Source organism: Poromitra crassiceps (genome assembly GCF_964638095.1).
Source record: "Poromitra crassiceps genome assembly, chromosome: 1".
NCBI classification, from domain to species: domain Eukaryota; kingdom Metazoa; phylum Chordata; class Actinopteri; order Beryciformes; family Melamphaidae; genus Poromitra; species Poromitra crassiceps.
The window spans coordinates 83,056,243-83,079,719 of NC_139623.1; the positions used below are offsets into that span (position 1 = coordinate 83,056,243).

The following is a 23,477-nucleotide window of genomic DNA, read 5'->3' on the forward strand; positions in this document are numbered from 1 at the left end:
ATTGTTCCAGGTTGTCTCAGATAACACAGCAGTTGCTGTGTCATATTTTTGAGAAACATGTATTCCAGTTTTGTCCATTTCAACCAGTGTTTCAAAGCTGATAACTTAATATTAACATTATGTGGCGACTTCATGATGAATGCCTACAATATTACTACTGTACTATAATACCTACAAAATGAATGAGCTTAAATGCATGAATCACCAACATTACATGCAGGCAATATAAGGAGAGCAACATTCGGCAGCAGTAAAATAATGAACAAAAGACAATAAAAAATAAAGTAAAAAACTAAACAAAAAAAGCAGTGTCAAATTTCAAACACAAGTCGAGACCATTTTTTGCAGAGATGGTAGCAAAACCATAAGGCTTGTAGGTTTAAAATGTTCACTGTGGAGTTGAAGAGTCTGGTTATAATGGAAGATAGGGCCAACTCTGAAATCCAGGACTGGCTGACATATTGCAAGAACAGGCCCAGTGGTCCTCATATCCCTCATAGGGCTTGTCCACTGACACCTTTGGCCGCACCAAGCCATGCAATTCTGTGCTGATTTCGCTTTCCATTACATCTTTTTATGGGGTCCATTTCTTGCAATATAGCCTAGCGATGAAGTCTCATCGTACTATCTGTCACCAGCAGGTATCAGCCACTAGAGGCTGCTCATGGACTGCAAGTCAGGACGACTGAATCAGGACAAGTGATCATTTTGCCACCTGCCTTAAAAAATACAATACACAATCATGTTTTAACACAACAGATTTGTTTTTTGTGTGTGATGCTATGCAGGTTTATTTTTAGTTCTTTTTGTTCTGTCTATTCTAAAATGCCTCTGTGCCCTCAGCAAATTGCATACCAACCTGCTCAAACTGTTCTATTAGAATAAGCTCTACTAGGCTACTTTAACATTTTACATTTCAATTAAATTCAGTGTACCTTATGGGCACGACAGTTTAAAAAAAAACAAAGTATAACAATAAATTAATCATCAATCAATTAAGTTTCAGAAATTCAGAATTTGTTTTCAGAATTCCAATGAGCTGAACCCAGATACTCCCATTTGAGAGTTCATTCGTCATTGATCTTAGTAAAGCATGACTGACAGCAGACAGCACATGGCATGACAATTCTGTTGCTTTTATTCCAAATATGGCACAGGTATTTGTCCTACCAGGCAATTCAGTAACAATTCAGTGACTATATGGCAAACTAACTACATGTCAAATTATTAATGCCATCTCTACTATTGGCTGCATGCAGTTGTGGCATAAACATATTTGTTATCATTCTAATATTATGCTGGCATTTTGAATGGGTACAGAATGCAACATGGAAATTATCAGTAAGCTGACAAAAACAAACAGAATGCTATGGCCAAGTGCCATGGCACATACAGTATGGCACAATATCAACTTGCCCACCCACCAACGCATTCCCCATTGGGTGTGCTAAAGTACATTAGTATTGCAAAGAGATAACGTGGATATACTGAACATTTCCATTAACAAAATACCAGTACACATAGTAGGTCACTTATAAGAAAGTTTGGGATTTTTAGACATATTGTACATACACATTATGCTTCACTCATGTATAGATCTGCTAGTAGCCCCAGAAAATGTGATATCCGACAGCTGTGCGTAAAACAGTGCAAAACTGTCCGTTAGTCCCTTACAACTAGCGAAATAATGGGAGTGTCCAAATAATTAAGTTAAAGCACAAGTTGCTTCACAATAATTGCATTCACTTGCAATAGGGTATAATGTGAGTGAAACACAATTCATAGCTCTAAAATTGCCAAACTTTCCCTTTCACCAAACTGGACAGCTGTCCTCTGTTTCAGAGAGTAAGCATCTTCATTCAGCGGGACCAAGTGCAAGAGAAAAGAGGCTTCTTGCTATCACATTAGATTTTTTCATACATACCACAGTACAAAGGTTCTTACAAAGCGTCTTAATGTTAGCGTCCATCTACTTGTGCATTTTGAATCAAGGGGAAGACACACAGCTGGATATGTGATGCACCAAATGACAGCAATCCAACAGGCTACCAGCATTATGCACCTGCTGTTCCAGAGCATTCAATGGGACTGTTAGATATATACACAAAAGTTGACTGTTAAGGTTACCATTATGAGTGCATGTTTACGGGGTCCTAGCATCAGTTGTGCTTCGAAAATTTTTATGTGGCATTCTCATTCAAATAAAAATCTGCACACACAAGGGATTGGCTGACTCAAGTGGTTCTCAAAGTGGGGTCCGGGGACCACCAGGGGGTCCTTAAGGGGGTTCCCAGCAAAAGGGGGAATCATTTATTTTCACTATAATTCCATCCATAAGTAACACAATGAGAGAATGTATGACTATTTTGGTCATGGGGGTCTGTGGTCTAATTTGTGTCACTTTAGGGGTCCTTGACGTGAAAAGGTTTGAGAACCACTGAGCTGATTAACATGGGAAGTTCTGGATATGGTGAAAAATATAGTGTGTAGAGAGACAAAGTGGTTCTGTAACAAGCAGAAGAGGCATCTTCTGTGCTCAAGAGTACATGGTCAACTGGAGCCACTGCAAAGACACCAGAATAGAGAAAATTTGCATTCACCTTCACAATATGAGCAAACTGTTCCTATCATATGAAGAATCAATGCTTTTACATAGTGAGTTACAAGCAAAAACTAACCTCTTGAACATTGACCTTGATAGTCCCGTTGTTATCCTTATCCAAGGTTTTGAAGGCACCTGAATCAGAACAGAGGTTAGGCTTACTACACTGAATTAGGTTGCAGGCAGCCCTGCAGAATTTAAAACAATCATTCCTCTGACTACCTTTGAGTATATATATATATATATATATATATATATATATTTTTTTTTTCCTGATTCCCCCCCACCCCCATTTTCTCCCCAATTGTACTTGGCCCTGCTCCCCCTCTGCTCTGCTGATCTGGGGAGAGCCATAGACTAGCACCAAGCTTCCTCCGACACATGCACAGTTCTTTTCACCTGACAGCAGGGAGCTTCACTGAGCAGGACGTAGCACGTGGGAGGATCATGCTATTCCGACCAGTTCCCTTCCGCCCCGAACAGGCTCCCCAACCAACCAGAGGAGGTGCTAGTGCAGCGACCAGGACACATGACCAGGACACATACCCTCAATCCGGCTTCCCACCCGCAGACACAGCCAATCGTGCCTGTATGGATGGCCGACCAAGCCGGAGGTAACACGTGGGCGTGAACCTGCGACCCTCGTGTTGGTAGGCAGGGAATCTACTGCTACACCACCCGGACACCCCTTTCGAATAGTTTCTAACAACACTGCTCGACTCGCAGTCAAATCAATTTATTTTATGCTTGAGCTTTCTTTAAAACTTACGGCACATGGCATCCAGCCTCACAAGGCAACCAATATAGTTGTCAAAATCCATGTTCCCATCTTCATCACTGTATCTGCGTATAATCATCTGGAACAGCTGGTCATTGAGGGGGAAGCCTGACAAGAGAGATGAACAAATTAAACCACTGTAATTTTCCTATTGAACACTACTCCTACAAAGGCTGCATGGTACTGATCTGCTGGACACAAATAGATTCAAATTCCAGGGTAAGATATTCAAATCCCTCACATGGCAGCTCAAAGATTGAGGTTGAGCCAAGTGACGTCTTTGCTATAGTCAGTTTGGAATCACATGACTTATGTTCGACTGGCTTCCCATAGGTGTTTAGAATATTGATTGAGCAGTTTAGCTGTTTGACTAGCATTCACTGGCCATTAACCAGGAAATAACTAAAGCAAGTAGAAGCTGAGCAAAACCCCAAACATAATAAGTTACATGTTGGGCAGAATTGCTTCGCTAGCTCAATCTACTTGTAATTAAAATAGTCAGTGTCAACTTTTGTTGTTGCATAGATGAATCACTGCAGATGCAAAGCTATACTGTACCTAACAGCCGGTGAATGAGCATCGCTCAGTATGAAGTGATGCAGAGCCATATGTATGTCTGTCTGTCTGTCTGACTCACTGATTGATTGATTTTATTGTGGATAATAAAAGACAGCATCCAAGGGATAAAAACATGAGAAAGTGCAAGCATTTATTTATATCATGGTCCCTGGTCTTATGGAAACAAGACATACAGCAACAAAATAACATCATATATACAGCACAGATCAATCAACGAGTCGATCACTCACCCAAAAAATTATCCATAGCAATATAAAAATAATAATAATAATAATACAAACACAATCTTAATATCAACCCGGACTCCAAGCTATAGACACGTTTCCCAGCGCTGCCCTAGGGCGGCGCCATAGCAGCCTTTCATGTCCCCGGCTTCCGGTTAAGTCCACATTGCGTCCACAGCAGCGAGCACATCAGAAGGCAGCAGCCGAAATATCCAAACTTTTTTACAATGATCGCTAACGGTGCAGCCACACTTGCGCGTCATTTGATGCGTGCTGACGCTTGGCAGTATGGACGCTCGGTTGGTGGGCGTGGAAACCCGGAAGCAGCAGCTAGCTCCCAAGCTAGCTGCTGCTAGATTTACTTTCTGCTTCTTTGAAAATTGGTGGTAGAGAGGAAGTGGAAGAGGACAGGAAGGGTAGGGTAGGTCCTAGGATGAGCTCAATTGGCTAGCTTTGTACTTTGTCAAACTCCACCCCGCCCCCTCTGTTGCCCACTGTCGCTTCACAAGCCTGCTACGCATCGTCTGGTCTCCCAGCATGCTTCGCGAGGCGTCGAGCAGCATGTTCAATACAAGTTGAATGGGCAGCAGCGTCAGCACGTGTCAAATGACGCGCAAGTGTGGCTGCACCGTGACATCAGCTACACTAACGGCCGGGACACACATCTTGCGTCTGCGTGGCGTTAATAGACACAAAAAGACATTAAAATGATATTTTACAGGGGCAGCCACAGCCAATCAAGGCTCATTTTGATTTGAGACGGGAGGATGAGCTGAGCTCACAGCTGCAGTTCTCCTGCCCTCTGAAAACCACATAGGCTACAACGTGGCTTCGTTCCTCCCCCCCCCCACCACACACACACAGACACACACACACACAAATCATACTGCCTCGATTCTGAAGTGAGCCCAAGCGATCTTCAGTTAAAATCATCATTGTATTGTTTATAGCAAATTTAATAAAAGGTAAACTCTATAGGAAGAGAGTTGGCAGACAGACAGCAGCGCAGCAGCTGCACGCAGCAGCCACGCTGCCTGTGTGGATGCCGCGGGCGTGCCAGCCACAGCCATCACGCCACGCACACGCACTAGGTAGGTAGACGCAAGATGTGTGTCCCGGCCGCAACGTTAGCAGACGTTATTAACAATGGGTTATTCTGGAACACATTGTGCAGTGCGTGGCTGTCACAATACACAGAAACGCCTGAACGAGTGGTTGGATCGACAGTGTTTTGAGCATCAGCAGCACACATGATGCATATCCAATACCATCTCAAGTTGCAGCAACTAGATTGCGTGACTGGGTTTCCATCCAAATGTATTGCAACTTTTAATCGAATTTTCAGAAAGTCGGCAAAATAAAATGCGAAACAATGCGCGTTTCCATCCACTGATATTTTGCGAATTATAGAGCTGTCAATCACCTCGTGTTTGAGGCTGTCTGAGCTGCTGATCAGCTGCTAGACCCGATATACAGCTCTGTTAAACACATCTAACGTTATTAATTTAAAGTTTCTTGATGATCTACAAGTAGACAAAGGTAACGCCATTTCTGGATTACCAGGTGCGACTCGGCAAACTAACGTTATAATCCCAACCCGATCTCCAAAACAATTGTAAAATAGCAACGTTTGTGGACCAACGTTGCTATGTTACAATTTCGGCTCCGAAATTGTAAAATGGTAATCCACGGAGCAGATAGTAAGTGAATACAATTTCATTCAAGTCTAGAAGTGAGTCGCCTTAAAGTTAATATCCCAGTCTTCTTCTGTTTACCACGGCGGGTATTGTGCTGCGTATTTACCATGATTTACCGTGTGTAGCCCCATTGTGTGGAGGCTACACATGGCATGTCATGTTTTGCAGTGATCAAGGCAAACTGTGTTGTTTTTGAATGGAGAGAGACCTAACGTTAGTCTGGCTGACTGTGACAGAGGAGAGGACTGTAACCTAACGTTAGTCTGTCTGACTGACTGTGAGAGAGGAGAGGACTGTAACCTAACGTTAGTCTGACTGTGAGAGAGTAGAGTACTGTCACTGTAACCTAACATTAGTCTGACTGACTGTGACAGAGGAGAGGACTGTAACCTAACGTATATAGTTTGCTTATCAAGGAACTTAGATATCCATGCTAGATACTTTGTTTTTGCATGGACCTTACCGATAACAGAGACGCCCATGGACTCATGGCTCATACATTGATCTAATTCACATCCGAGATAAATAACAGACTTCCTTTCTTGTAGCTTTATACTAGGGATGTAACAATAACCGGTTTTAATGATAACCGTGATCAAATTCCTTATAACTGTACCATTTCAAATTTTCATTATCATTAAAACCGTGGTACCGTGATACCATGATTACAGTGCTTTGAAAAACATGGGTAATACTGTCCATCATCAACCAAACTTGGCAACCGTCTCCCAGATGTAGACGCGCAGCCTTGGAGAAATGATTTCAGTAGGGATGCACACAATTAATCGAAGCTCAATTACTCGCTCGTTAAGGATTTACTCGAGCATGTGAAAATTTACTCGATCAAAACAAAAAGCAACGTGCATTCTGTCAGTAGAACGGTGTTTTCAAATCATTTTTCAATGATCCTCCAGAGGGCGCAATGATATCACTGTAACAGACTGTTCAGTGTGTATGCGAGGCTCTGTGGATGTCCCCTCAGAGTTACCATAGAACAGGAAGTGTGGGGACTTATGTTGTTGACGAGAGCCGGTGTTGACGAGTGTGCTAACACTAGGCGCTAGCTGAGTGGAAGCGTGTTATAACGTTACCACCTGGTCACAAGCCTCACAAACAACTATAAAACCCATCATATCTCTATATAATCAGACAATAAAAATCAGGGACAAAAAACCAATGAGGTGGCACCATTGTCACATCTTGGGGAAACACAAAATGCTCAGCTTTGAAAGTTTCATAAGCTATTCAAATCTAAAGCTTATTTTTAAATGTCTGCATGTCCACGTTCCTTCCTCTTTTAATGGTTACGTTGTAAGAGACCAGCAGACCAGTAGAATTAACACACAGGCTTCTACAAACGGAGACTATCGTGGCCTGATGTGTAAAACCTCGTTTGGATAAGGAGCAAAACTATGGAACAGTCTACCTACTGAGCTGAAAACACAACACAATTTTAATGTTTTTAACAGGGGTATTAAGTCATGGTTAAAGGAGAGACAACTGTGTTCTCACACGTAATACCCTTGTAGACCTCTGGTGGTACTCTTGTGTATTATGTCTGTATTGTGCATACATCCTTGAATACCTGCTGTGATCATTTTGTGTGTACATCCTTGAATACCTGCTGTGAAAATGTTGTGACAACTATGAATGCATTAATTGACAGATAGACTAAAAGATGGAGGAGCAGCCCTAAAAGAAGCTCTCTTCCATGGTTTGGTCAAGATATCTGACAATTAATGAGAAGGCGTGACTTTGCCCTTAAAAAGTCTCCAAGCATCTAGTGACTTCCTTGTCAATACATTTGTATGTATAGTAGGGCTGTGGCGACTCACTTATCTCCCGATTCGATACTATCACGATTCTTGGGTGCCGATTCGAATTATATTGCGATTCTTAAGTATTGCGATTCTACGATTATTGCGATTCGATATTACGATTTATTGCGATTTTTGTATATTTTTTTCTTTTCTTTTTTCAGTTTGCTTTTTTACACTAGATTAGAACATGGGAAAAGTTGAATCATACACTAGAGACTGTATATTATATATCATGAGTAGGGCTGGGCGATATAGTTAAAAACAGGGGCGGACTGGGATCATAATTCAGGCCGGGCATTAGATACCAAGCAGGCCAGGCCGATATGGGCCGACGCGCGTGAAATTTGGGCCGTTTGAAGCCCAATTTGGGCCGTTTGAAGCCAGATTTGGGCCGTTTGAAGTCCAATTTTACAATGAGATGCACCCACTTTAACCCTGAAGTGTAATTATTACTTCAGACTAACTAATAAAGTAATAAAACCACTAGTAAACCAGTAGGCGGCGCCTGGCCTGCTGTTCAGTGAGTGGCCTGACTGAAAGCACCCAAAAAAAAAAAAAAAAATTTTTTTTTTGCCATTATCGATTCTGGAATAAAAGATTGATTAAAAAGATCGTGACATTAAAAATCGCGATACTTAGGTGAATCGATTTTTTCCCCCCACCCCTAATGTATAGCTTTACTCATGTGGTTTTATATTTGATTATGTTTCTTTTTGGGTATGTCCTTTGGGGTGGATTTTAATGTGAAAGGCGCCTGTGGACAGGTGTTGAAAATTAGCATTGCGCTATAAACACTTAACACTGTGTATCTGGTTGTTGTGCATACATGTATGTTACATCTCCAATGCTCTGTGATGTCCATATGAAATAAACTTAACCTAACCTAATTCTTTACCCAGAGATGTTTTAACTGTATCTAAGCAGTCTCCAGTTACCAGCAGAGCAGAATCGTCGGCGTACAGAAATAAAGGACATGTACAAGCAGACTCCATGTCGTTTATGTACAAGTGGTTATGTACAAGAACTGATTTTGCTTCCCTGGGGAACACCACAGGTAAGGTCCTTGGGCTCTGAATGATAGTGTGCCCCCTACTCATGTGCATAGCTACCATTGAGGACACCAAGGTCATGACCTCGGGTATTAACTCATTGAGTGCCAATGACGACAGTTGTCGTCAATTCGAATACTAACGTAGAGTGCCAAAGACGACGATTGTCGTCAATTGCCTTTTTTGACGGTGGGACGTGGATCAAAGCCTTATGTATGTCCTGTACAAATATTGTAGCTATTGAAGCTGTATAACCTATTTTACGGACTCATCAGGTGGCGACAGTGCTCTCCAGATTAGAGGAAGGTCCGGAAAACAGCCTGAAAAAGCCCCGTGATCAAAGAGAAACCGCTCATGCTGCAGCCCAGAGCCATGTAGATTGCTCTGGCTGCAGCTGACGGTGCCTGGGAACAGCAGTCAATCCGCTCCCACAACTGAGCCCCTCTGCATCTGTCTGTCTGTCAGCATAGTTTCTCCACACGATTAGCCGCTAGAAAAGCAGCAGCCGACACTGAAAAGCCAAACCTTTCCCTGCAGTCCGGTGTGGCTTTTCCGTGTCGCGCTGCCTGGGAGGCGGCGCACAAAAAGCACTCCGAAAATAGACGCTGGGTGCGTGAGGCTGTGTGTTACTAGTGTGGGGAGGAGTTTGCAGCTGAGGGGGGGAGAGGGGGGTGGGGCACGCAGGGCAGCACACAACTACACCACGTCACTACATCAGAAAATATTAGCTAGAGTCAGTGAATGTGCTTGAAATGCTTCATTTCACAAAAGGCTGAATATCTCAGCTTCTAGATGGAAATGCCTGTTTTTGCTGTTTTTGACCTATCTTCTCCGGCTGATAACTAAAGAACGGAAAATGGTATCAATAAACTTTTTTTTGCTGATGATACAATAGAGTCTCCTTGTTCTTTTTGCGTGTTCGGTGTTTACATAGTAATATCACACAATATTCTGTGGGCCTCGAGAAATCACTGAAAACGCTATGAAACTCTGGCACTGGGAGCGTCCGTTCTCCAAAAGTGGCTGGCACTCAATGAGTTAAAAATAAATAAAAATAAAAATAATTAAAGAAAAATAGCCCCGGCCCCCAGATCTATTCATCGGTCATTGATGTTTTAAAGCCCGCATAAATAACATGATACTGTATATGACATAGTTGATCAGAAATGCAACAATTTGCTTCCTCTCTGTGTGCTATATAGAAGGAAGAGTATGCAGAATATATATTATGTGGGGAGACATTTATTTTTTGTATCATTGTAAAGCAACAGCACAGTAAAGAGGATATTAATCTAATATGATGTCTGTAGTTCTTTATAGATCTAGCATCTTAATTTTGCCCTCAAAGTGCACCAGATTGAAGCATTTTACTTTAAAATGGGCAACATTTTCTAACCCCCTACGCCACACTAAAATTGCCATGGCATTTCTCAAACCCTGGCTACGGCCATGCCCCTACTGACACCACTTGGACCCGTGAGATATGACCAGATTAACATCAAGGCCTCCTTGCTAAAACCCATTGGATCCTGTTTTATTTTTCCCTACTTCATTCGATGTGAATTTTAACATTTTGGTGGCATCTCTCTGACTGAGCTGATTTTGGCTCTTGATGAACACATTGTGCTGTGGGAAAACTAACCTGCCTCGGTAATCAAGTTATTCCTGTTCCATTATTCAGTTGACATTATGACAGTTTCATGGCACTGGGGCTGCCAACTTTCTCAGTTGGTCGCAGCAGCACATGATTTGGTCGCACCCTTTTTTCTTTTTCTTTTCTTCATGGTATTAATCAATGAACTCGCATGCTGATGAATGAATAGTTGTCTTATTTTGCATACCCTTGTTTTGCATTGAAGTAATGATTGACAGTGACTCGAGACTGGATATTTGCAAAATATTTTAATCTGAACATTAACTTTCTGTGCCACGAGTAATGGCTGACAAAATAGGTAATCTTCTATTATATAATTTTTGTAATTTTCACCGCTGTAAACCACAGGGATGCAAACTAATGGAGAGTGAAAAAGCTGACAGATACCTGGGCAGACACAAAATCATTCACTTAAGTGCCCTATTTTGGGATCAAAAAGGTCACTCTCACCTAAAGGTGACTAGTTTACATCCCTGAAACCGAAACTAGCCCCGGAGAGGCGGAGTCAGGGCTTGATATAAGAATGCCTTGGGGTTAATAACAAGCACATCCATTTGAATCCTCCAGTGAAAAAAGGGTAACATAATTGACGTTACTGACGTTAAATGGGCGTGCATGTGCAGAAAGAGGCGAGATAAGGAAAGTGACCTGTATGAGTCTTTACGTGCCAAAACTTTATCCGTTGCCCAGATTATGAAAGGGTTATACCACCCCTCTCACACAGAATTAAATTGAATTTGGATCGGGCCAGTTGCAGGCAGGGAGAGACGGACTGAGCCAGTGAAGAAGAAAAATTACTACTTTTTCCAATTACAATGCAGTACCTGTGCCGGAGGGGTACCAAAACAGCCTAATGTTCATCACAATACTCACACAAATACGACCACGTGAAATTTAAACTTGCACTCTCAAAGAATGGTGACATATGGCCTTACTGTCCTATTGGTTTCCTCAGTGCAGAGAATCCAGTTAGAAGAGAAGATCCCCTGGTCTTGATAGACCCGGTGTTGAATCATTTGCTACCTCTCCTCTTTTCTAATCTTATATTAATAAATAATTGTGTTCTTCCACTTGCAAACTGCCTTTGGTGATTAATTTTGAGTTGCCATACTATAGAAAATTATGTTACCCAAATTAGGCAATTTAACTTCACACAGCTGCAATTATAGAACATGTTTTAAGCCATATTATTGACTTTTTTTTTATGGCCTATTCAGAAACATTTATCCATTAACTATGGGAAATCATGATGGTTTCATGAATCTATTACATTAAAGTAACTAGATGCAAGTTTCCAAAATCGGTCAGTGTGGAAAGTCAAAACAAACTTACCGGCAGCCCTGAAAGCATTGGGTAGCTCATCTGCACCAATGACACCAGAGCCATCTGCATCATAGCTCTTGTACACTCCCTAAAACATAAAAAGGCAATTAACCCAAGTGAAACAGATTCCTGCTAAACCGACTCTGAAGCTACAGCTCAAGGAGCATAATCAATTAACTAGTTGCCAATTATGGTTTTGACAATTTAGCATTTTTCAATATAGTTAGAAATGTAGTAGTAGTAAATGTAGTAAGCAGCAGTGCATATATTCATGCCTATTTAAAGAAAGGCAGTAAAATGAAGTCCAGAAGCGTTCGGCACACAGTACATTCCTATTAAATCCATAGCTAACCACAATAGAGAGCTATAATAGCCCTGCTTTGTTCCAAAACAAGTTTCTGTAGGTTCACTGTTACTGGAGATAATTAACATTGGCAGGAATTTCACTGCGCAATAAAGGAACGGTCACTTGTCTGAAATCCTGATACAGTTGCATCGCCACCTGTTCTGCAGCAGTACTGCCACCTGTTCTGCAGCAGTACTGCCACCTGTTCTGCAGCAGTACTGCCACCTGTTCTGCAGCAGTACTGTAGAAATGAAAATTGACAACTGCACTTGCCTGCCATTTCTTGATATTGTTCCAGAGGTGTTTGAATTCATGGAATCCGAGTTTCCCAGTGCTATCACTCTGAAACCGTGTTAAGGAAAAAAGGCTCTCCTTCTCTGGCTCTTGCTTAAACAAACACTTATTTACTATATTTGCCCAAGGCGTACTCTTTCTGTGCCTTCTTTATCCATACCGTGATGTACAGAATGTAATGTGAAGAAATGTCAACTACACAAAATAGAAAACCAGAGCGGGCTTGGTCTAATCTTGAAATTCAGTCACGATGGCTGAGGCTATGATTAGCCTAAAAATCATGCTGCATGACCCCAAGTCTTTTGGGGTCGTTTTGTCAGTAAGATAATACAAACAGTTGCTGTTGTCACTGTCAGCTTCATTGCTTATTGTCATGTGGATTGTCAAGCCTACTAATCATAGAAAGGATACATCCATGACTGCCACCATGCTCCGGCAAGACTCAATGCTGAACCCATCTGTCTTCAGGTCTGCATCTAAAATGTCATCACAACAGCCATTCATGGTAACGTTTCTCTTCAAAAACAAAGGGGCAAGAATCGGGTAGAAAACCACAAAGAATGACTAGAAATACGTAAAGACATCAAAACAAGGCAAAGTCTAAATTTGACATGTCTTACGTCTGGAAATGATTCTGTTCAGGATGTTCATCAGCTCAGTGGGACTCACTTCCATGTCCTATATAACAAAGGTGAAATAGTATAAAAATCATTAAGTAAAAAACATGTACATAGCCTACATATTTCTGGTTCCACAAAATCGAAAATGAATTAAAATTACTTCCATGGTAAACAAAAAAAGCAAAAACAAAAAAACTCTGGACCTACATCTTCCTGGAGTAATGAAATTAAATGGAACAGATTTATAATCTGGCTGATGCTAAAAAATAAACAAAATGAATGTAATAAGATATGACAATATAGTACTGTACTTACATCTCCGGCAAGCTGCTGGAAGACTTTGCGGAACTGTCTCTCCTCCTCGCTCTCATTCTGCTCTGCATATGCAAGTGGCCTGCGTGGTGGAGGCTGCAGGACAGAGGCATAAGCAACCATTAAGAGACATTGTGATAATCCAGTGCTAGCAGTAAAGTGATAGAGAGATGATCTTATAATGGTTATAAAATTGGAGAGCTGTCACTCACAGGGTCAGAGGGCACAAACTGGGCTGGGTCGATGTTGCTGTGGAGTAAGGGGCACAGACATAGCCTACAGATTAAACCACAAACCAAACCAAACCATGCACTATTTTGGATTAGATCGGTATTTTGTGCATATTCTCACCTTACAACATCAATGAGGCCGCCGATAAGCCTTTTGGCCAAAAACATCTTTCATCAACTGTGAATGCAAAGTAGCACATAATTAAGCAAAGAACATAATATATCTCAAAACACTTCCTGAGTCTGGGTTGCATTCAAGATATTTCAGTGTCTTGAAAATGTGTATTGACTTAAGACCTCAATTCTCTGAGATCCATACATGCAAGAGTTTATCTCCTAAAAATATCATGCATGATAACTTTTTGATAGCAATTATGGCTGGAGCTATGACTTGTAGCTAGGGCTGCACAATGAGTAGGAAAACGATCAACTCGAAAAATAATTAATTCACAATATTGACTTCAAACTTCAATTCCAAAAAGCTGCCATTTTTCTCAGCTGCTGCACTAAATGTTGTAAATGTTTTCTGGTGCTGCGCAGAATCCCTGGTCTGGAATGGATATTAAGTTACAGTGTGTCCCCTAAAATTCTACAGGCCTGGCGGGCCCGCCAGGCCAGAAAAAAAAATTGCAAAAGAAAAAAAAATATATATATATATACAGATCCTTTCCAAAACATTATTAGAATATCATGGAAAAGTTTTTTTTCCATAATTACTTTCAAAAAGTGAAACTTTCATAGTTTATAGATTCATTACACACAAAGTGAAATATTTCTAGCCTTTATTTGTTTCATTTTTCATAATTGTGGTCTACAGCTCCAGAAAACCCCATTAGAATAGTGTGAAGAAAATCAGCAGTTATTTCTATGACTGACTCCAGCCTCAGTCCACTCCCTCTGAATCTCTGCCAAATTTTTGAATAGTCTTTGCTTGACAATCCGCTGAAGCCCACGGTCATCCATGGTATTTCCATGATATTCAAATTTTTTGGAAAGGATCTATATATATATATATATATATATATATATATTTTTTTTTTTTTTTTTTTTTTTTTTTTTCAATAAACCTTTATGGCATATTATTCCAATACAACAATACTGTTGACAGTGTTGACAGATATAAAAGATGCCAAATCATTCAAAACAATAAGCATTTTGCTTTAAGGAGTATCGTGCCAGCGTGCGGCGCTGTTCCAAAACGTGTCAATGTGTGTCATTGCCTGGGAAACGCACATTCCATAATACAACAGTTCGCATCGCATCCCATAATAGTATGATGATACTTGGGATGGCATTGTGAACATAGATGCGAACAGGTTAGCTAAAAGTTTAGCATCGCCAGCGAGGGCCCCCACCGTTGCGGTCGGGGTACATTTCGAAATCCCTCCAGGGCTGAACATTTTTCTAGGGGAAACACTGCAACATCAACAATTACAAAATATATTGACAATTTAGACAATGTCTGATTAGTTTATTCTACCAGACACTAATCGATCACCATCTATGTACTCATCTACTCTAAAAATCAGATTTGGCTGAAAAATAGAGAAAGCGGACAGTGAATTTTATAATCTTTCATCCATTGTGGGCCATTGACAAAAAGAAATGCAGTGATAACAAGCAAGCCTGCTAATGCTGACTTGTTTCCCAATGGCATAGCATCTCTCAACTAGCCTACGCTACACAAAAGTGATGGGTATGTGCCAACCAAGCATTAACATTAGGCGAAGCCCCAGCTCAGGAGGCTATACTTGTTTAGCACTGTTCTTAATTTAAGCCATTATAATGGAAAATAAGAATCAAGGTGTAGGAGTAGACAGCAGACAAAAAAATATCAGAAAAAGTTTTAGTTGAAGATGTGAAATGCTGGGCATAACAGTGATGTACTAGCACTGATGATGTACTAAGAATGCAATGATTGCATTCTTATATTATATTTTTATTTTTTTATATATTTATTTAGGTACATCAGGATACTTGCATACATGTACTGTATGTATGCAAGTATTGCATACTTACTTACATGTATGTACGTACGTACATACATGTCATACATACATGCATAAATACATACATGCATGTCAGCACGAAGTCCCTATGTCAATTTTTTTATACATTTTATATGAAACAATAATGACAGACATAACATCAATTTTTTTTTTGTAATAACAATAAATAAATAAATAAACAAGAAAAGAAAAGAAAGGGAAAAAGGGGGTGGTCATTTAGCATTGTCATTCATCTCAACAGCTGACAATATAGTGGAAATCGATATGATAATTACAAAGATTATTATTCTTTCCCATCTTCCCATCACCGTGGCTCACACTGTGGGACCCCACTATAGTAATGTCACATACCACAAAAGAGGTCTTAAATCACCGGTGCTGTCATATACAATCATATGGTTGTATAAATCACTGATGACGTCACGAACAGTGATGTAGATAAATCACAGATGACGTCAGTCAAACCGGAGCAATTGTGATGCCATCAGGGATGTCTGTCTCCATGTCATCAAAGAGTGATGTCATCAGTGATACATCAGTGAGAGGAGATATTGTAAGCAATCAATAGCAAACAGACCTGACACAGGCCTAAAACTATCTACAAAAGGTGGCTACATCCTGTGGCAGATAATCAAGTAAAGGTTTCCATATTTTCGTGAAAATCTGTTCGTTACCCTTACATCTAGCACTCAGTCTCTCCATCGGCAAGATCTTAAACATTTCCAGATACTACTGAGTGACTGTTGGAGGCTTGTCTATGATCCAATTGAAAATAATACATTTTGTAGCAAAGACTAACAGTTTATGAAGAAGTGTAACATTAGAAGAGTTCAGGGACATGGACCGGTCTGGAAGGTTAAGCAGAAATACACCTGGTTTCTTTTCAATTCTGCATTTGAAAATGCTATTGAACTCTTTGGAGATCATTTACCAAAATTTTGAAATAGTGGAACATTGCCAAAAACAGTGTAAGTACCAGTTTTATCCTTACATTTTGAGAATAGTGGTGATCTTGAAGGATCAAACTTATTGAGAAGATATGGAGGTCGATGTTCAATGCAAAAGTTTGTACTGAGTCTCCTTAAGTCTATTGCAGCAAAATGTGTTGCTACAAGAAAGGATGCTCACAGACCAGTCTGCCACCTCTACTCAGATTCCAGGTCCCTCTTTAAAGTTGATATCACATTGTCAATGTTGCGTTTATTCCAAGTGTCCAGAAAATTATAGAAATATGAAATAAGACCTCTAGATTGTGAGAACAATGTAAGACATTTATCTAATGGACTCCTTACTGGCCCAGGGGGCAAATATCAGTTTATTATATTTTTCTGGATAAAGCTGGATTTAGCTAGCTCACTAGCCCTGTCATGTTTGATTGATGTTAACGTTAGCCATATAGAGCTGTGCTTGCACCTGTTTTCAGGCTTCTTTGCCATTCCTGTTAGTGTTTTTTACTTCTAGCATCGCCCCTAATTAAAGGACACACCCACTAGGCCCACTTAAAACATTTCCTGTGGAAAAAAACTGAATCAGGCACCAAGATAAACAAAACAAGACGTATCCGTAAAGCCAGTAAAGTTAGTAGTTCAAAACACTGATGATGTCACTTCGTCATCGATGTGTATGAAAAAGCCAGCTAGGAAGTTAGCTAGCTAACGTTAAACTTTCTACTTCAGCTCATCGTGTAACCTAGCGTTAGTTTACTCCATAGAGCTAGCGTTAAATCAACACCGTTTAGATGAGATTGTTCGTTTTTATTGACCCGACGAACAGCAGCTAATATGCGAAACCTGACTAGATACCGTGGTAGATGGCCCGTTCCCTTATCGCAAAATAACTGCCATTCTCTAAATTGTGCAACCTCTCAAGCGCTAGGAAGAGCTAAAGCTAGCTGGTGGAGCTATTCCTGTTTGCTAATTATCTGTTAAATTCGGCAAAGCCTGGACATCAAACTCTGCCATCCAGTTAGCTCTACAGTTCATGTATAGGTAACGCCAACGTGTTAATTATAAACTGGACGGGTTATACTAACCTTAAGTTCGTAACTCGTTGGCAGAAAATTAGCCGAGATTCACTGCGTGAGTTCGACTAAACTAGTCAGCTGGCATGCCAATCTGTCAACACGCCAGATATACGCCCAGCTTCTTCTTCTTTAGTGTTTTATGGCGGTTGGCAAACCAACTTAAAGGTGCATTACCGCCACCAACTGGACTGGATTGTGGAACAGGGGATTCAAAACAAAACAAAACTACTCTTAAATTCTTGTATCTACCCCAATTTCTTTAAGAAACTTAATAATATGCATATATATACTACCTGCTGTTTTCCCTAATAAACCTGGCAATGAAAAATCATGATGTTTTTCCATTCTCAATGCCTGAATCAGAATCAGAAAGACTTTAATGATCCCCGGGCGGGAATTGGGACAAGTTACAGTTGCTCGCACTCAGGCATGAAATATCCACATAACACAACATAGCATAACACAGTATCACACAGTATCTCCCTAAACGTAAAACAGTCAATACAATAAAATGCAATAGAATAAAATAAAATAAAATAGAATAAAGTAGAATAAAATAAAATAAAATAGGGTCAATGGGATAGTAATGTAAGAATTATAGAATAGCATCCAATAAGTAGTTACAGTTACAATCTATGTACAGTAGGCTACGTGTCAAATTGCAGTTATTGCACACTGGAATTAAATTAAATCAAATTGCACATTACGTGTGACGTAACTAAGGCACAGCTATCCTATCGGCTGACTCTGAGGTGCTCTTCTTAGTGAGGCGTTAAAGAGTCCAATGGCCACAGGCAGGAATGATTTCCTGTGCCTCTCTGTGGTGCATCTGGGTGGGATCAGCCTCTCACTGAACGTGCTCCTGTGTTTGACCAGCACGCCGTGGAGTGGGTGAGAGTCATTGTTCATGATGGAGCGTAGCCTGGTCAGCGTTCTCTTCTCAGACACCGCTGTCAGGCATAGTATTTCCTACAGTGTAATAGTATAGTTCAACAGTTTCTGGTTGGCTACAGTGTATACATTTCCCATCAGGGTGCTTGCCTATTTTATGAAATGTATGATTGAGAGCCGTGTGACCTATTCTTAAACAAGTGATAATGCTTTCTTCCCTTCGTTTCCAACCCACCCTCCTCCCAGCCCCAACCTGCCTTTGTATGTTATACAGTTGTCTACCAGTTTCTTGACCATCCCAGTACTCCTGCCATACTGATTGCACGTAGCCTATGTTCTAATGAATGTCTTGACTTCAGCTTTACTTAATGGAATGTTTATGTCTACCTGTTTGATTCTTAGTGATTGTTTGGCTAAGATATCCACGTGCTCATTCCCCTCCACACCAACATGAGCAGGAACCCAAAGGTAGCGTGTAGCTATGCCCTTCATCTCCAACCTTATTTCATTGATGATATCTGTTCTGAATGCTGATCTGCCGCATTGTATGCTTTGTAGTGATGAAAAACTGTCAGATGCAATAACTGTGTTGTTTCTTTCTCTCTCCTCCACCCACCTTAATGCCAATACAATTGCCAATAGCTCCGTTGTGTATACTGAAAGATGGTCTGACACCCTTTTCTTGATACAAATGTCACCTTCTGGAATATATACTCAACTGCTGCCCCTGCACACCCTGTTTCTGGATCTTTGGAGCCATCTGTAAATACAAACACTGAGTCTGAATAATGCTGTTCAAAATAGCTCTGGACTACATACCATTTTGGAATTAGCTTTGCCTTGTCCTTTAATTCCTGCTGAATGTTGAGGTCTACCTTCGGCAAGGGGAATAACCAAGGAGGAATAGAAGATATTGCAACTGTGGGGCTGTATTGTAATTTACCCAATCCTATATGTTCTGCCTCTCCATTACCAATCCATCCAAAACTTGTGATATTTGACTCATTATGTTCCCAACAGTCCTTCAAAATGCTCTTGGCAGGATGTGTGTCACTATGACCCTGGAGATTAACCCAGTATGCCAGCATTAACTTCACCCTCCTAATCCTCAGAGGCATGTCTCCCATCTCCACCTGCATTGCTGCCACTGGAGATGTTTTAAAAGATCCACTGCAGATTCTCAACGCCTGAGTTTGTAATGATTCTAATTTGACTGTGATGAAGACGCTGTACGTCAAAACGTTAGTCATTGCACCTTATCAAAATCACTTTCCAGTGAATTGAGTGCTCCAGGATCCTCCTTTCTTTATTGTACCGTCCTGTTCTGAGAACACCAACCTCCCACTGCGGAGGGGCTGAAGCGCAAGAGACTCCTTCTACATCTAATTTCTTGAGGTTTGACTCTGCTGCTGACATGTAAGCTACACACCCATAATCAAAGACAGATCTCATGAGTGCTCATATTTTGTAGTGATGTTCTACTTGCTCCCCACTCCTGTCCAGACAAACACCGGAGTATGTTGATAACCTTTTGACACCTAGTCTTAACTTTATCCAAATGAACACTCCATGTGAGCTTTTCATCAAACCATACTCCAAGAAATCTAATTTTTTACCTGCTCAAGAGGTTGTTCATACAGTTTCAGGGAGATGGGTGCAATTTTATGCCGCCTTGAGAAACAAATTACTTGTGTCTTTGCTACAGACAGTTTGAATCCCCATTTACTAGCCCAGTTTTCCACTTCAAGTACTGCCTCTTGCATTTTCTTATTAACATAAGATACATTACGGCCTCTTATCCAGAGAGCACCATCATCCGCATACAAAGACTTACCTACATTTTCCTCAACCCGAGAAAAGATATCATGGATCATTACATTAAATAACACTGGACTGCATACACTTCCTTATGGTGTTCCATTCTCCACCATGTACATACTGGAATACTCTGCCCCCACTCTTACTTGTATTCTCCTGTCCAATAAGAAGCTTAGAACCCAATGATATGCTCTACCGCCAATTCCCAATGATTTTAACTTAATTAATAGTCCTTCCTTCCATAGCAGGTCATGTGCCTTTTCCACATCAAAAAAGACAGCTATCACTATTTCCTTGTTGGTCTGTGCTTTCCTGATGTCTGATTCTAGGCACAATACAGAGTCCATTGTATTCCGACCCTTACGGAACCCCCTTTGATAGGGAGAAAGAAGATCTTTACTTTCTAAAAAATAATTCAATCTCTGTGACCAACCTTTCCATAATTTTACACAAATGAGAAGTCAGGGCAATAGGTTTATAGCTACAGGGATCTGAAGGGTCTTTCCCTGGTTTTAGGACAGGCACAATTATTGCTTCCTTCCACACAGAAGGAAGTTGTCCAGTCTCCCAAACCCTGTTAAACAGTCTTAACACTATACCCAATGTATTATCTGTCATAATTTCCAACATTTTATAACACACACCATCCTTCCCAGGTGTAGTCTGACGAGCACTAATAATTGCTCTCCTTAGCTCAAACATACTGGAAAAACTGGTCTAGTGGATCTCCTGATGCCTACATTTTTTCTAATACTTCAGGATTCTCCATTAAGACTCTACTTCTGCACTGCCTGGACTCGCCTGCAAGATTATCTGAACTGTGAACTTTCCTAAATGTTTGTGCCAAAAGTTCAGCCTTTTCTAAATTATTGACAGCTACTTTGTCCCCACTGTTTAGCACTGGTAACTCATCATTTCTTCTTACCCCGCCATCCTTCTAATCATGCCCCAGACATCTGACAGCTGTACCGCTCTTCCAAAACTGTTACAATACTACCTCCAAAATGTGCGTTTTTGTGTTCTTATTGTCCTCTTAACTATTGCCTGAGCCATTTTATACTGTATCAAAGCATCATGAGAATGATGTTTCTTGAGCTGTCTAAATTATTTATTCCTGGCTTTTACGGCTTCACTACACTCACTATTCCACCAGGGTACATTCTTAACACGTCTAGCTCCTTTACTCTTAGGGATTGTTTCCTCAGCAGATTGAATAATTTCATTAACCAGCTCATCATTAAAAATGTTTACATCCATTTGATTCTCCTGTATAAACTTCATAATGCACCTATTCTCGCTAATCTCTCGGAAAGCACTCCAATTAGCCTTTCCCAATTTCCACCTAGGAATTTTCTTACTCTTATAACAGATGTTCGTACCAACCATAGTCAGTACTGGGTAGTGATCACTACCTATTGTACTATGTTTTAACACACTCCATGTGCTTATACCTGCTATCATACTAGACACAAATGTCAGGTCGAGTGCTGCTTCTGTATTTCGTGCGCTATTATATCGAGTTCCTTCTCCATTATTAATACACACCAAACAGTGATCATCAATATATTCTACAACAACTATACCATTTGTTTCTGTGTTATTGCTCCCCATAATGAATTATGGGAATTGAAGTCCCCACACCATATTACACTATCTTGCACAGACCCTCTACCCCCAACATCTTCTAGTATAGCTTGACTTAGTCTCTCACATGGATTATAATAGTTAATGATATCTATACTACCTTTGTCTGTCCATACTTTAATCACAATTGATTCATGATTTGGGCTTACACACAACCTTATAACTCATTCCATTATGTATGAAAGTCACAACCCCTCCTCCTCTACCAGATTCTCTGTCTCTTCTAATTGCAGTGTACCCCTTTATAATAAAATCCAATTGTGGTTTCAACCATGTCTCCTGTATACAGAGTACATCTGGCTTTTCTCCCAAATTATCAATATAATTCTTAAAGGAGAACTTACCTCCAAAACACTTTTTTTCAGCTTTTAACCAATATATATGACTTTGGGGGTGATGTGTGAAGAATTCTGGTCAAAATTTCCACATTTGACACCAAACTGTTGCCATTTGACCATTTGTATCATTTTTCAGCAGCATATCTGGCATAAGCGCCCTCTAAAGGTCGAACACTGCTTTTTTTTTTCTCAAATGAATGGGAGATTTGGTACAACCTGACGTCAGGTTGTCCCCAAAGACTATGGGATTTCAAGATAATTACTCCCCTACCCCCCCTGTACCCTTTTGGTTCCTCAGAACTCCAAGCCTATTCCTATTGAAGTTTGCTCTTAAAATACTGAACCAAACGTCGTCAAAGTTGGCACATGTCTTAATTATAGTTAGTTTCCCGCTGAATGTGTCACTACTTTATTAATATCTTACCTGGATAAGCTCGAATGATGATGTTTATATTATCAGTCCGAGTTGGAAGCACTGTCTCCAGCCCAGCCAGGCGGGAGCGGGCGGGAGAGAGTCTACTGTAACCTCATGCACTAGCACCAAGCTCCGGGCGCGCGCGCAGCAGCAGCTGGGCTCTCTCGGACTCGGCCAGAGCAGAGAGAGCACAGTCTGACATTTCCGCGGCTATCAGTCCGACTTGGAAGCACTTTCTCTCGGCCAGTCAAACGGGAAAGTCTGCTCTCTCATGCACCCGCGGGGGCGCGCGGCAGCAGCACACAGCAGCACACACTGCGCGGTTTATCTCTAGTTAGACGAGGGAATTACGTGGAGAAATCTCGCATTGTGTTACCCCAGAGCGAGAGGTTTGTCCTCACTGTGTGCTGTGTGCTGCGAGGAGCGAGGCTCTTAACGTAAGTTTAGACAAGCCACGCACACACACATGGGACAAAATGGGACAAAAATATTTAAATTTCTAGTTCGCCACTGAATGGCCAAATTGATATAACTATCAACCATTTCAGGATTTTCTGTTTCCATACAGGCCACCAGCGTTGGCTAGTTGTTGATATTTATAAAGATATTGCCCCTCTCAAATAAATTATTTTTGAGGCAGTAGGCAAACTGTAATGGCGTCGATTTCCGAAAGAAAATCTTGACTTAACACAGCCAAAGAGTCTAGTATAGACAAGAGTGTATGTCATTTATTGTTTTTTTCCATAGGTATTTTCAAATCACTGTTCTAATACATATCTAGGGGGTAAGTCCTCCTTTAAACTCTTGGCCA

At 40.8% G+C, this 23,477-nt stretch overlaps 1 protein-coding gene across 2 annotated transcripts; it reads right to left on the reverse strand.

Moving 5' to 3' along the window:
- Positions 1 to 1,110: 1,110 nt before the first annotated feature.
- LOC310775231 (calpain small subunit 1-like) lies at positions 1,111 to 17,666 on the reverse strand. Of its 2 annotated transcripts, none has more exons than XM_083635347.1 (11): positions 17,570 to 17,666; positions 13,650 to 13,706; positions 13,511 to 13,547; positions 13,302 to 13,394; positions 12,987 to 13,044; positions 12,778 to 12,842; positions 12,346 to 12,414; positions 11,736 to 11,814; positions 3,372 to 3,488; positions 2,679 to 2,737; positions 1,111 to 2,563 (listed from the first exon to the last, which is right to left on the reverse strand). In XM_083635347.1, the coding sequence occupies exons 2-11, from the start codon at positions 13,694 to 13,696 to the stop codon at positions 2,537 to 2,539; spliced, it is 651 nt and encodes a 216-aa protein (XP_083491473.1). In that variant the 5' UTR covers positions 13,697 to 13,706; positions 17,570 to 17,666; the 3' UTR covers positions 1,111 to 2,536. The 2 variants fall into 2 exon arrangements, with proteins under 2 accessions (XP_083491473.1, XP_083491474.1); XM_083635348.1 differs by having other exon boundaries at positions 11,736 to 11,810; positions 12,342 to 12,414.
- Between the last annotated feature and the right edge of the window lie 5,811 nt (positions 17,667 to 23,477).

Bases quoted from the DNA above. Each gene is read 5' to 3' on its own strand.
- LOC310775231 (XM_083635347.1), bottom strand. From the start codon at position 13,696: ATGTTTTTGGCCAAAAGGCTTATCGGCGGCCTCATTGATGTTGTAAG. The intron at 13,548-13,649 runs GTGAGAATATGC...CTTACTCCACAG, and splicing joins GGCCTCATTGATGTTGTAAG to CAACATCGACCCAGCCCAGT. The intron at 12,843-12,986 runs GTAAGACATGTC...ATGACATTTTAG, and splicing joins GAACAGAATCATTTCCAGAC to ATGCAGACCTGAAGACAGAT.